This window comes from Bufo bufo, chromosome 8 (genome assembly GCF_905171765.1).
Source record: "Bufo bufo chromosome 8, aBufBuf1.1, whole genome shotgun sequence".
Lineage (NCBI taxonomy): Eukaryota > Metazoa > Chordata > Amphibia > Anura > Bufonidae > Bufo > Bufo bufo.
The window spans coordinates 56815074-56830630 of record NC_053396.1 but is presented as its reverse complement, the minus strand read 5'-3'; the positions used below and the strand labels follow the sequence as shown (position 1 = coordinate 56830630).

At 42.7% G+C, this 15557-nt stretch overlaps 1 protein-coding gene across 5 annotated transcripts in view; it reads right to left on the bottom strand.

Moving 5' to 3' along the window:
* The window catches only part of NUP62CL (nucleoporin 62 C-terminal like), a 147905-nt gene that overhangs the window by 40518 nt on the left and 91830 nt on the right, over positions 1–15557 (bottom strand). For 4 of the 5 annotated variants that reach the window (XM_040405101.1, XM_040405102.1, XM_040405104.1 and 1 more), the window contains exons 7-8: positions 14163–14310; positions 10325–10374 (exon numbers count right to left, since the gene is read on the bottom strand). In XM_040405101.1, coding sequence (XP_040261035.1) covers positions 10325–10374; positions 14163–14310 — 198 coding nt within the window. The remainder of the gene's footprint in view (positions 1–10324; positions 10375–14162; positions 14311–15557) is intronic. The other variant, XM_040405106.1, reaches the window with a different exon arrangement.

The following is a 15557-nucleotide window of genomic DNA, read 5'->3' as shown; positions in this document are numbered from 1 at the left end:
TTCTAACGTGTTTTTTTTGTCTTCCTCTGGATCATCTCGCATGATAATAGGCTGAACTGGATGGATGGATGGATGTATTTTTTCCACCTAACAAACTATGTTACTATAGATACTGACAAAGGAAATAAAAACAACAATCACCAAAATATGTTAAACATAAAAATAGGATTTAAAATCCGCCACTTTGCACAAGTGCTGTTTCTCCAGCGGCCTAACCACTTTCCCAAAAAGGGGGCAAAGTGAAGGCTGGGTGTGGTCAGGGCTGGAGACCCCGCCACATTTATATTTTACTACAGATTGATGCCATAGAAGAACACTGGCGTAGATTTCAGTTCAGGCACAAGGACGGCAAGATGCAGCACCTAGTTTGTGAAGAGGCGTATGCCTCGTCATAAATTAGGCACAGCTTTCAGCAGACTGCCTGGTTATCATAGTCTGGCGTACACTGGGCAATAGCGGTCGGGGGAACTTGTTTTTTTGCATAATGAATCTGGTACCATAGATCATCTTTTTTTTGTTTCAAAAATGCTGTTATTGTGTAAAACTGAAGTAAATAAGAAAAAGTATACGCATTGGGTATTGACGCGTCCGTAACAACCTGCTCTATGAAAATACCACATGACCTAACACCTCATGTGACCACCGTAAAGTTTTAGGTTAATAAAAATGGTATCAAAAAAGCAATTTGTTTGGTCAACTTGCATCACAAAAAGCAAGCGATCAAAAAGTCATATGCACCCCAAAATAGTGCCAGTCATCTCATCCCGCAAAAATCCTACTCTACCTAAGACAATCACCCAAAAACTAAAAAAAATATGTCTCTCAGACTATGGAGACACTAAAACATGATTGATTTTTTATTTTATTTTTTTATTCAATAATCGTGTAAAACTTACATAAATAAAAGAAAGTTGACATATTAGGTATCGCCACGTCAGTAATAACCTGCTTTATAAAAATATCACATGACCTAACCCCTCAGGTGAATACCGTAAAACAATTTAAATAAAAACTGTAATAGCAAGCGATCAAAAAGTCATATGCACTCTATAATAGTACCAATCAAACGTCATCTCATCCCAAAAAAAAATGAGTCCCTAAACAAGACAGTCGCCCAAAAAATAAATAAAACTACAGCTTTGCTTTGTTATGTAAAACTGAAACCAACCAGAAAAAGTAGTCCTATTTGGTATTGTCGCGTCCGTGACAACCTGCTCTATAAAAATACCACATGATCTAACCTGTCAGATGAATGTTGTAAATAACAAAAAATAAAAACTGTGCCAAAACCGCAATTTCTTGTTACCTTGCCTAACAAAAAGTGTAATATAGAGCAACCAAAAATCATATGTACCATAATATAGTACCAACAAAACTGCCACCTTATCCCGTAGTTTCCAAAATGGGGTCACTTTTTTAGAGTTTCTACTCTAGGGGTGCTTCAAATGGGACATGGTGTCAAAAAACCAGTCCAGCAAAATCTGCCTTCCAAAAACCATATGACATTAACCCCTTGCTTTGTTAGTGGGAAAAAAATGGATTTAAAATGGAAAATCTGCCAAAAAAGTGAAATTCTGAAATTTCTTCTCTATTTTCCATTAACTCTTGTGGAACACCTGAAGGGTTAACAAAGTTTGTAAAATCTGTTTTGTATACCTTTAAGGGTGTCGTTTCTAAAATGGGGTCACATTTTGGGACTTTTTACTCTAGGGGTGCATCAGGGGGGCTTCAAATGTGACATGGCAGCTTAAAACTATCCCAGTAAAATCTGCTTTCCAAAAACCATATGGCGTTTCTTTCCTTCTGTGCAATACCGTGTGCCCGTACTGCAGTTTACGACCACATATGGGGTGTTTCTGTAAATTACAGAATCAGGGCCATGAATATTGAGTTTTGTTTGGCTGTTAACCCTTGCTTTGTAACTGGAAAAAGTGGATTCAAATGGAAAATCTGCCAAAAAAGTGACATCTTGAAATTTTCTCTCTATTTTCCATTAATTCTTGTGGAACACCTAAAGGGTTAACAAAGTTTGTAAAATCCGTTTTGAATACCTTGAGGGGTGTCATTGCTAAAATGGGGTCATTTTTGGGTGGTTTCTATTATGTAAGCCTCACAAAGTGACTTCAGACCTCAACTGGTCCTTAACCACCTCAGCCCCCAGTGCTTAAACACCCTGAAAGACCAGGCCACTTTTTACACCTCTGACCTACACTACTTTCACCGTTTATTGCTCGGTCATGCAACTTACCACCCAAATGAATTTTACCTCCTTTTCTTCTTACTAATAGAGCTTTCATTTGGTGGTATTTCATTGCTGCTGACATTTTTTGTTATTAATCGAAATTTAACGATTTTTTTTGCAAAAAAATGACATTTTTCACTTTCAGTTGTCAAATTTTGCAGAAAAAACGAGATCCATATATAAATTTTGCTCTAAATTTATTGTTCTACATGTCTTTGATAAAAAAAAAATGTTTGGGTAAAAAAAAAATGGTTTGGGTAAAAGTTATAGCATTTACAAACTATGGTACAAAAATGTGAATTTCCGCTTTTTGAAGCAGCTCTGACTTTCTGAGCACCTGTCATGTTTCCTGAGGTTCTACAATGCCCAGACAGTACAAACACCCCACAAATGACCCCATTTCGGAAAGTACACACCCTAAGGTATTCGCTGATGGGCATAGTGAGTTCATAGAACTTTTTATTTTTTGTCACAAGTTAGCGGAAAATGCTGATTTTTTTTTTTTTTCTTACAAAGTCTCATATTCCACTAACTTGTGACAAAAAATAAAAAGTTCTATGAACTCACTATGCCCATCACGAAATACCTTGGGGTCTCTTCTTTCCAAAATGGGGTCACTTGTGGGGTAGTTATACTGCCCTGGCATTCTAGGGGCCCAAATGTGTGGTAAGGAGTTTGAAATCAAATTCTGTAAAAAATGACCAGTGAAATCCGAAAGGTGCTCTTTGGAATATGGGCCCCTTTGCCCACCTAGGCTGCAAAAAAAAGTGTCACACATGTGGTATCTCCATATTCAGGAGAAGTTGAGGAATGTGTTTTGGGGTGTCTTTATACATATACCCATACTGGGTGAGATAAATATCTTGGTCAAATGCCAACTTTGTATAAAAAAATGGGAAAAGTTGTCTTTTGCCAAGATATTTCTCTCACCCAGCATGGGTATATGTAAAATGACACCCCAAAACACATTCCCCAACGTCTCCTGAGTACGGAGATACCAGATGTGTGACACTTTTTTGCAGCCTAGGTGGGCAAAGGGGCCCATATTCCAAAGAGCACCTTTCGGATTTCACAGGTCATTTACCTACTTACCACACATTAGGGCCCCTGGAAAATGCCAGGGCAGTATAACTACCCCACAAGTGACCCCATTTTGGAAAGAAGACACCCCAAGGTATTCCGTGAGGGGCATGGAGAGTTCCTAGAATTTTTTTTTTTTTGTCACAAGTTAGTGGAAAATGATGATTTTTTTTTTTTTTTTCAATACAAAGTCTCATATTCCACTAACTTGTGACAAAAAATAAAAAGTTCTATGAACTCAGTAGTTATACTGCCCTGGCATTCTAGGGGCCCAAATGTGTGGTAAGGAGTTTGAAATCAAATTCTGTAAAAAATGCCCTGTGAAAATCCGAAAGGTGCTCTTTGGAATATGGGCCCCTTTGCCCACCTAGGCTGCAAAAAAGTGTCACACATCTGGTATCTCCGTACTCAGGAGAAGTTGGGCAATGTGTTTTGGGGTGTCATTTTACATATACCCATGCTGGGTGAGAGAAATATCTTGGCAAAAGACAACTTTTCCCATTTTTTTATACAAAGTTGGCATTTGACCAAGATATTTATCTCACCCAGCATGGGTATATGTAAAAAGACACCCCAAAACACATTGCTCAACTTCTACTGAATACGGAGATACCAGATGTGTGATACTTTTTTGCAGCCTAGGTGGGCAAAGGGGCCCATATTCCAAAGAGCACCTTTCGAATTTCACCAGTCATTTTTTACAGAATTTGATTTCAAACTCCTTACCACACATTTGGGCCCCTAGAATGCCAGGGCAGTATAACTACCCCACAAGTGACCCCATTTTGGAAAGAAGAGACCCCAAGGTATTCGCTGATGGGCATAGTGAGTTCATGGAAGTTTTTATTTTTTGTCACAAGTTAGTGGAATATGAGACTTTGTATGAAAAAAAACAAAAAAAAACAAAACATAATTTTCCACTAACTTGTGACAAAAAATAAAAAATTCTAGGAACTCGCCATGCCCCTCACGGAATACCTTGGGGTGTCTTCTTTCCAAAATGGGGTCACTTGTGGGGTAGTTATACTGCCCTGGCATTTTCCAGGGGCCCTAATGTGTGGTAAGTAGGTAAATGACCTGTGAAATCCGAAAGGTGCTCTTTGGAATGTGGGCCCCTTTGCCCACCTAGGCTGCAAAAAAGTGCCACACATGTGGTATCTCCGTACTCGGGAGAAGTTGGGGAATGTGTTTTGGGGTGTCATTTTACATATACCCATGCTGGGTGAGATAAATATCTTGGTCAAATGCCAACTTTGTATAAAAAAATGGGAAAAGTTGTCTTTTGCCAAGATATTTCTCTCACCCAGCATGGGTATATGTAAAATGACACCCCAAAACACATTCCCCAACTTCTCCTGAGTACGGCGATACCACATGTGTGACACTTTTTTGCAGCCTAAATGCGCAAAGGGGCCCACATTCCTTTTATGAGGGCATTTTTAGACATTTGGATCCCAGACTTCTTCTCACGCTTTAGGGCCCCTAGAATGCCAGGGCAGTATAAATACCCCACATGTGACCCCATTTTGGAAAGAAGACACCCCAAGGTATTCAATGAGGGGCATGGCGAGTTCATAGCAAATTTTTTTTTTTGGCACAAGTTAGCGGAAATTGATTTTATTTATTTTTTTCTCACAAAGTCTCCCTTTCCGCTAACTTGGGACAAAAATTTCAATCTTTCATGGACTCAATATGCCCCTCACGGAATACCTGGGGGTGTCTTCTTTCCGAAATGGGGTCACATGTGGGGTATTTATACTACCCTGGCATTCTAGGGGCCCTAAAGCGTGAGAAGAAGTCTGGAATATAAATGTCTAAAAAATTTTACGCATTTGGATTCCGTGAGGGGTATGGGGAGTTCATGTGAGATTTTATTTTTTGACACAAGTTAGTGGAATATGAGACTTTGTAAGAAAAAAAAAAAATAATTCCGCTAACTTGGGCCAAAAAAATGTCTGAATGGAGCCTTACAGAGGGTGATCAATGACAGGGGGGGTGATCAATGACAGGGGTGGTGATCAATGACAGGGGTGGTGATCAGAGAGTCTATATGGGGTGATCACCCCCCTGTCATTGATCACCCCCCTGTAAGGCTCCATTCAGATGTCCGTATGTGTTTTGCGGATCCGATCCATGTATCCGTAAAAATCATACGGACATCTGAATGCAGCATGACAGGGGGGGGGGTGATCAATGACAGGGGGGTGATCAAGGAGTCTATATGGGGTGATCACCCCCCCTGGAAGGCTCCAGGGAGACGCCTGTATGTGTTTTGCGGATCCGATCCATCTATCAGTGGATCCGTAAAAATCATGCGGACATCTGAATGGAGCTTTACAGGGGGTTGATCAATGACAGGGGTGTAATCAATGACAGGGGGGTGATCAGGGAGTCTATATGGGGTGATCACCACAGTCATTGATCACGCCCCTGTAAGGCTTCATTCAGACGTCCGTATGCGTTTTGCGGATCCGATCCATCTATCAGTGGATCCGTAAAAATCATGCGGACATCTGAATGGAGCTTTACAGGGGGTTGATCAATGACAGGGGGGTAATCAATGACAGGGGGGTGATCAGGGAGTCTATATGGGGTGATCAGGGGTGATCAAGGGTGAATAAGGGGTTAATAAGTGACGGGGGGGGGGTGTAGTGTAGTGTAGTGGTGCTTGGTGGGACTTTACTGAGCTACCTGTGTCCTCTGGTGGTCGATCCAAACAAAGGGGACCACCAGAGGACCAGGTAGCAGGTATATTAGACGCTGTTATCAAAACAGCGTCTAATATACCTGTTAGGGGTTAAAAAAAACACATCTCCAGCCTGCCAGCGAACGATCGCCGCTGGCAGGCTGGAGATCAACTCTCTTACCTTCCGTTCCTGTGTGCGCGCGTTCACAGGAAATCCCGGCTCACGCGAGATGACGCGTATATGCGTCGCTGAGCGCAGGGCTGCCACCTCCGGAACGCGAATCTGCGTACAGCGGTCCGGAGGTGGTTAAAAAGTGGGTTTTGGAAATTTTCTGAAAAATTTCAAGATTTGCTTCTAAACTTCTAAGCCTTCTAACGTCCCCAAAAAATAAAATGGCATTCACAAAATGATCCAAACATGAAGTAGACATATGGGGAATGTAAAGTAATAACTATTTTTGGAGGTATTACTATGTATTAAAAAAGTAGAGAAATGGAAATTTTTTCCCAATTTTTGGTACATATGGCTTTTTTTTTCCGCCAGATAAAGTGACATGTCAAATTTGCAAAAAATGGCCTGGTCCTTAAGGTGAAAAATGGCAGGGTCCTGAAGGGGTTAACAGAAGAATAAATAATAAAGATGTTTTTAGATGTGTGAAAGATGCTTCCCTGAGCCAAATCTTGCTTGGCTTAGTGTAGACAACTTTTCTGGTCCAAAATTAGGGGTGTAATGAGGCACAAAAGAAAGTTTCTAAAAACAACGCAATCAGTCTGGACATGGTAGTCTTCGTCTGGCCCCTGGGTGGCATGGTAATAAACTGGCAAATTGCAACTGTATCGAATAGAGCAGATAGGCTGGCAAGAGGGGGATGCTGAGGTTGCTACTAACGGCAAAATTCAACCTTCTACCTTTTCACACAAATTAAACATCAAAGGGTTGGTTCATTATTTTTTATATTGATGAAGAGGTAAGTTCTAGACTTGACAGCGGCGAATCAATGGATGTCGTACATCTGGACTTCTCCAAAGTATTTGACACTGTACCGCATGAAAGGTTAGTAAATGAGAATACTTGGACTGGGAAAAAATGTATGTGGGTAAGTAACTGGCTCAGTGATAGAAAACAGAGGGTGGTTATTAATGGTACACACTCAGATTGGGTCACTGTCACTAGTGGAGTACCTCAGGGGTCAGTATTGGGCCCAATTCTCTTCAATATATTAATGATCTTGCTGAAGGCTTGCACAGTAAAATATAATTGTGCAGATGACACTAAACTGTGTAAAGTAATTAACACGGAAGAGGACAGTATACTGCTACAGATGGATCTGGATAGATTGGAGGCTTGGGCAGATACGTGGCAGATGAGGTTTAATACTGACAAATGTAAGGTTATGCACATGGGAAGGATTAATGCAAGTCACCCATACATTCTAAATGGTAAAACACTGGGTAACACGGACATGGAAAAGGACCTAGGAATTTTAGTGAACAGTAAACTAAGCTGGGTTGCATCGAAAGGGGCATAGATGCCCTTGATGAGAACATAGTCCTACCACTTTACAAATCACTAGTCAGACCACACATGGAGTACTGTGTACACTTTTGGGCGCCTGTGAACAAGGCAGACGTAGCAGAGCTGGAGAGGGTTCAGAGGAGGGCAACTAAAGTAATAACTGGAATGGGGGGACTACAGTACCCTGAAAGATCAAAATTAGGGTAATAAACTTTACAAAAAAGACGACTAATAACTATGTATAAATATATCAGGGGTCAGTACAGAGATCTCTCCCATCATCTCTTTATCCCCAGGACTGTGACGAGGGGACACCCTCTGCGCCTGGAGTAAAGAAGGTTTGCACACAAACAGAGGATATTTTATGGTAAGAGCAGTGAGACTATGGAACTCTCTGCCTGAGGAGGTGATGGAGAGTTCACTAAAAGAGTTCAAGAGGGGCATGGATGTATTTCTGGAGTGTAATAATATTACAGGCTATAGCTACTAGAGATGAGTCATTGATCCAGGGAGTTATTCTGATTGGAGTCGGGAAGGAATTTTTTTTCCCCTTAAGTGGGGAAAATTGGCTTCTATCTCACTTTTTTTTTTGCCTTCCTCTGGATCAACTTGTAGGATAACCGGCCGAACTGGATGGACAGATTTATTTTTTCAGCCTTACAAACTAGGTTACTATGATGACCGATCCACAGGCTAAGGCTACTTTCACACTAGCGTTCGGAGCGGATCCGTCTGATGTTTCATCAGACGGATCCGCTCCGATAATGCAGACGTTCGCATCCGTTCAGAACGGATGCGTCTGCATTAAAACTTAGAAAATTTTCTAAGTGTGAAAGTTGTCTGAGCGGATCCGTTCAGACTTTCCATTGTAAGTCAATGGGGAACGGATCCGCTTGAAGATTGAGCCATATGGTGTCATCTTCAAGCGGATCCGCCCCCATTGACTTACATTATAAGTCTGGACGGATCCGCTCGCCTCCGCACGGCCAGGCGGACACCCGAACGCTGCAAGCAGCGTTCAGCTGTCCGCCTGGCCGTGCGGAGGCGAGCGGAGCGGAGGCTGAACGCCGCCAGACTGATGCAGTCTGAGCGGATCCGCATCCATTCAGACTGCATCAGGGCTGGACGGAAGCGTTCTGCTCCGCTCGTGAGCCCCTTCAAACGGAGCTCACGAGCGGACAGCAGAACGCTAGTGTGAAAGTAGCCTAAGGCATCAACATCAGATTGGCAGGGGGAAGGGTGGGGATGGGCGCGAGAGACTGCAGGCACCCTTGACAATCAGCTGTTTGAAGAGAACACCGCTCTTGTACTTTTTGCAAGGGGTTGTCCCCACAAACATTTATCCCCTATCCACAGTCATTATGGAGCTGAAGATCGGTGGTGGTTCTGGGAGTCATACCCCTGCTGATCTGATACCCTATCCTAAAGATGGGCCATCAATATAAAAATCATGGCCACCACCTTTAATGGGTTAACAAGAAAAAAAAAAAAACAATTTCACCGGGCTAATAATGGGTTAAAAAAATACTTTATTGAAAGAAAACCTATAAAAAGTCATACATTAAAAACATTTCAACACAACAGTGACCTAACAGCAAAAAGGACACCCGGTGGAAAGATAATTTACAGCACTCAAATATACAACCCACCAAAAGTTTCATGAACACGTTAAACATCTGCCCTTATAATGAGTAATATATAAGGCAAAGGACAACAGACCGTGGTACAAAGAAATGACTCGCTAGAAATGATTACTATACTCACAACCAGACTTTTCAAAGCATAAGATAAATGGCATAATCAAGAGGTGCTGGTCACCCACAGTGTCCCTCACTTACCAATATGTTTTGCAAGAATGAATTGTCAGGAAGATTGATATATTACTCATTATAAAGACATCATCTTTACGTATACATGAGACTTTTGTTTCAATTAAAGGATAACTGTCACATTTAGACCCTAATTTCAATTTTCATATATGTAGTTACTAATAACATGATATTCCAGAATCAGTTACTATTAGACTGACTTGCCCCATATTTAATAAGATTCAGCCCTTAGCAACCAGTCTGCATAAAACTGCAATTTCACTATTCAGTTAAGATGGCCGCCACTGCCCTCACCCTGAGGCTAATCCTACCTGCCCTCACTAGCCAGTAACAATAGCCCCCAAAAGTGTCAGTAACCAGAGCCCTCCCCCCTAAAGGGTTAATCTCCTGCAGCACAAAGGGGTCCTCTTACCACATGTTGCTTTCATTTATACACTGAGCAGATGGCAGATCTCCCTTCCCTGGTCTGCGCTGCACCAACTCTGCATTCTCCAGCTCTGCTGAGTGAGGGAGCGTCTGCCAACGCAGGGACAGGGAGAAGTGCACACAGCCCAGGCACTGTTAGCTGCTGGGGAGGACCTGGCTTTAATCATTTACTTACAGTCCCTGGCTGTCAGTAATGTGACCCTGCACGCTGCGTGCTCCGTCCTTCAACAGATAGACGGACCATGCCTAGCAACCCTATTTTAAGCACAGGTAAAAGTAGGCAGTACAGGGAACAAAAATGTGGAATTAAGGGGTAATTGAATACACTGTGAAAAGTTTAAATAGGGCCACCAAGGTGATATTAATCACCACAATCCAATACTCAAAAAAAATAATACGACAGTTATACTTTAAATATTTGAATTTTAGATGGTGACTATTTGAGGGTTTACACTGTTGTATTTGTTGGTGTTGCATGTATGTGATTAGCATTTTAAATACAGTATAAGTAAGAGACCGAAAGCTCCACCTTTTCATCGTCTTACCTCTTTTGATCCAATTTTACCTTCTCCATCTCTCTATGTAATGAGGTGATCTGACAACATAAAGCATCTAGATATTAGATGGCTACAAAGGCTATATACAGTCACAACAGTGGCTTAAAGGGGTTCTCTGGGACTGAAGAAAATGAAAATACTTAAATATTACTTTATTATAAATATATTCACAAATAACTTTCCTAGGAGCAATCATTAGGAAAAACAAAATGGCCACTGTCCTATTAGTACACACAAAACCTGTCCTAATCACACAGAAGTAGACACAGGGAGACAAACGAACAGGACGGCACTGCTTCAGCTTCCCCTCAGACTCGTCACCTTCCACTCTCTCTCAGCGGTGACACCAGGACCCACGATCGACTTCGGTGGTGCTCAGTCTCAACACACACAGTAAGAAGATACGAGACGGCACTCACCAAGAAGGTCCAATCTTTACTTTTATTCAGGTAAAAGGCATGTGGAGCAGGCAATCAAAGCTTGGTGCTCCACACAGACCCCATGAGGCGACGGCCGTTTCGCGTATGTTACGCTTCTTCTGGCCTCTTAACGCGATGACGTCAAGTACATCACTTTTATACAAAAGCACCGCCTCCACAGACATGCGCAGAGATGGCGTTACATAAAATAAATATAAAAATGTACAAGACAGTCTAAGATGCAGCAAATCAACAGGATTTAAAGAAAAACACTTAAATCATTCCGGTCATTCAGACCCAAAGGACCCAGCTCCCAACCGGAGAAGCGGCCTCGGCCCCCCAGATACAGCGGCAGAAGGTACAGGGGTATCGGGGCAAGCTAGGGGACCTCTACCCAGAGAGGTGCTAGCCACTAGGCCTTTTCCCTAGAGCAGGGAACAAAAATCTCTCTGCTCCTATCCCTGTAAGGACAGGAAGAACACTGGAGAGTGGGGTGGGAAGGTGCCTTTTAATCTCTCCCGCTTCCATGGGTGCTGTCATGGAGGGACGTCCTGGAAAACAGCTGTGCCTTATGAGCAGTATAGAAGATTAAGGAGAATCAATGCCCGGGAAGAAGATTTCAAACCCCAGGCCATTGACCTCACTAAACGTCTGTTGAAGAGAGGTTACCCCCTTATGGACCTTCATAAGGCAATGTCAAAAGCTGCATTTTTCACCCAGGATGCACTATTAAAGGGTAAAAAGAGTCCCAATAGAGAGATTGGAAATATGAAAGCCCATAGGTTTATGTTCTCGTTCAAATATAGCCCAATGGAGGATGCCATTCGTAAGACTATATATCAGAATTGGGACCTACTGAGTGGTGACGAATCCTTGAAAGACTTGGCACAGAACAAACCTATTATTGTGTTTAGGCGTAGCCACACCTTGAAAAGATGGTTGGTCAGAAGCAGGTATTTTAGAAAAAAGACCAGATATATGGTTGAGGTAATATGTACCTAAAGGCAATCGCAAATGTGGAAATTGTTCATTCTGCCGCTATAACCCCCAGTATAGGGTGGTATACTTTGGAGGGTTACAACATAAGGTTAACCATTTAATCACCTGTCGGAGTAGATTTTTAGTGTACCTGATAATGTGCCCCTGTGGTCGCTTCTATATAGGAAAAACCATTAGACCGTTATTTGAAAGGATAAGGGAACATTTTGGATCAGTGACATCGGGCAGGGGATGCCCTCGCTTAATTAAAGGGTTTCTATCACTTCATATGACATAATTAGCTGGCAGACACTAGCGATCTGCTAGTGTCTGCTCTGGCCAACCATCCTACTATAATCACTTGTGGGGCAGCGGTTTTGCTAAAAAACGAACTTTTATAAATATGCTAATGAGCCTCTAGGTGCTATGTGGGCGTCATTAGCACCTAGAGGCTCCGTCTACCTTCATACACAGCGGCCGCCCAGCACGTCCCTCCAGCCCGCCCATGTCCTCCTCCGTGTGACGCAGCGGCCGAATTCTCGCGCATGCGCCGTGCGCGGCTGTATTCGGCGCATTAGAGATGTCTGAGCTCGGAGCGGTCAGACATTCAATGCGCATGCGCGGCTGTATTCGGCGCATGCGCATTGAATGTCTGACCGCTCCGAGCTCAGACATCTCTAATGCGCCGAATACAGCCGCGCACGGCGCATGCGCGAGAATTCGGCCGCTGCGTCACACGGAGGAGGACATGGGCGGGCTGGAGGGACGTGCTGGGCGGCCGCTGTGTATGAAGGTAGACGGAGCCTCTAGGTGCTAATGACGCCCACATAGCACCTAGAGGCTCATTAGCATATTTATAAAAGTTCGTTTTTTAGCAAAACCGCTGCCCCACAAGTGATTATAGTAGGATGGTTGGCCAGAGCAGACACTAGCAGATCGCTAGTGTCTGCCAGCTAATTATGTCATATGAAGTGATAGAAACCCTTTAAGCATGTGAAAGGAGTACATGGAGGCGACCCCAGGGTACTAACATTTTCAGGCCTAGAAATTGTCCCTTTCCTACCTACGGGGGGGGGGGGGGGGAGATAGATATACTTGGCTTCTACGAAAGGAAGTCAGTTGGATTATAAAAGCCAGGGCCCTGGGTCCTTCGGGTCTGAATGACCGGAATGATTTAGGTGTTTTTCTTTAAATCCTGTTGATTTGCTGCATCTTAGACTAATGTCTTGCACATTTTATATGTATTTTATGTAACGCCGTCTCTGCGCATGTCTGTGGAGGCGGTGCTTTTGTATAAAAGTGACGTACTTGACGTCATCACGTTAGGAGGCCAGAAGAAGCGTAACATACACGAAACGGCCGTCATCTCATGGTGTCTGTGTGGTGCACCAAGCTTTGATTGCCTGCTCCGCATGCCTTTTACCTGAATAAAAGTAAAGATTGGACCTTCTTGGTGAGTGCAGTCTCGTATCTTCTTACTGTGTCTGTGCTAATCACACAGAAGGACAAGTTACTTCACAACACTAAGCTAAAGAGCTGCCTCATACTCCTGTCTGCTTGCCAGGAATTATCATCCTGGATACAGATAAGATCTTCAGCTCAATCTCTGTAGGAATGGAGTTCATGAGGAGACAAAGTACAGAGAGGACGGACAGGACAGACTGTTGTAATGTGGGGCTGTGGTAATAGAGACTGCATATAAGTGCTGCTGCTCATTATCCACATCCCCACCTCCTCTCCGTACTTCATGTCTCCTCATGAACTCCATTCCTACAGAGATTCAGCTGAAGATCATATTAAACTGTATTCAGGATCAGAATCCCTGACAAGCAGAGCAGAGAGAAGGATGAGGCAGCTCTTTAGCCCAGGGTTCTGTAGTAACTTGTCCTGCTGTGTGATTAGGACAGGTTGTGTGTGTACTAACAGACGGTAGCCATTTTATTTCCCCTAATGATTGCTCCCCAGACAAAACGAGCTATTATAACTAATGAAAGGTATTTGGGAATATATTTATATTAAAGTAATATTTCAGTGTTTTCATTCTCTTAATTCCTGGAGAATGCCTTTAAAAGAGTTTTACAATACATTAATAGTGATTGCTTTAACACAGCATAGACCATCAATACCCGACTGGCGCGATCTGACACCCTGCACCCCCACAGCTGCTCCGACACCAGAAATACACAGCTTGGTCCATTTCTGTAGTGGACGCTAAAGTGCTGCTCCCAATGAGGTGAATGGGACCAGCGCTGCAGTAACCAGCAACGTCCACTAGAGAAATGGATGGAGCTGTGCATTTTCAGCATCGTAGCTACTGCAGAGCAGTTGATCAGCAGGGGTCTAATAACATTAGATATTGATGGCATATCCTGAAAATAGGCTATCAATATTAAAGTACTGGAAAGCCCATTTAAGTGTTCATTGCTTACCCTTTCACCATTAGTAATCAGTGTCCTGTCCCAGGCATTGACTTGGGTAGCTTGCTGTAAAAAATGTTTTTCTTGATCCTCAAGCTCCAAACTCCATTTGTTGATAAGGTTCTCCAGTTGAGCATACGTCATAACAGCAGGAGTACTACTATATACAAGAAAACATTACATTAGGGGGGTGACCACTGCTCTTGAACAGTATACTTAATTTCCAACAAACATAAAAGCAGCAACAGGGAAATGCCATATTCAGAAAATATCAACACACTATACCACACCAAAATAACCAATTTCACTTTTATCTTTGTCATGTAAAAATATTTTTATTTTCAGTTTATAAAGTATTCCATACAACAGAAAATAAAAGTATACCGATACCAGGTCAAATTGATACAAGTGTTCTCCTTCAGATGAATGGGGTCCACGAAAAAGTAGCCCACCTCCTACCAATCAGAGCTCAGCTTTAATTTTTTCAGAACCCTGTAGGAACTGAAAGCTGAGCACTGAGTGGTTGGTATGGGCAACCAGATTGATTTATTATTCAGTTTGATAAAAGTGGCCTATTGTGTCAGAAAGGTGGCGTTCTCCCTGGAACATCAAATAGTGATTGTGGAAGGCTGTGTGTGAAACAGATTGATTAAGGAAACGCAAGAGACCTTTGCCGACAAGTACCCAAGAACAAAACGACCAGCTAAAGATTGTATTCAGAGACTGGTTCTGAAATGGCATCAAACGGGCAATCTAGCAAACATGATGAAACCAAGGCCTCCATCGATCAGGGCGGCTAAAGTTGTGCATGAAATTCAGCAGTGGATTGCAAATAGCCCCCAAAAATCAATATGAAGACTGTCTCAGCAATTTGGTGCATCACTAACGACATGTCAGAGTGCTGAAATCTCTGAACCTGAAACCGCACCAAATAAGGTGTGTGCAGGAACTGAAAGAGTCTGACAAAGCTAAACACGTAAATTGTTGTACTTAGGTGCTGTAGATTGCTGACAGACATTTGGACCCATTGCTGTACTTTATGATGGACGAAGCTTGGTTTTATTTGTCAGGTCACGTAAATTACTAGAATATGAGGTACTGGTCTGCTGAAAATCCCCATTTGACTCACGAGACTACTTCACAACCAGAAAATTGGCATTTTGTGTGCAGTGTCAGGAATAGGAATAGGGGGCCCAATTTTCTTCAAAACAACTGTGAATACCACAATTTATCTGGACAGCTTTTAACAGTTTTACAACAAACACCAGAAAAAAAAAAATGGCCTGCTTTTTCCAACAAGATGAGGCAACATGCCACACCTCAAGGAACTCGCTGGCACAGGTTCATGAACTGTGAGCCAGGGGTTATGGCCACCATGTTCCCCAGACTTGTCCACGTGATTTTATC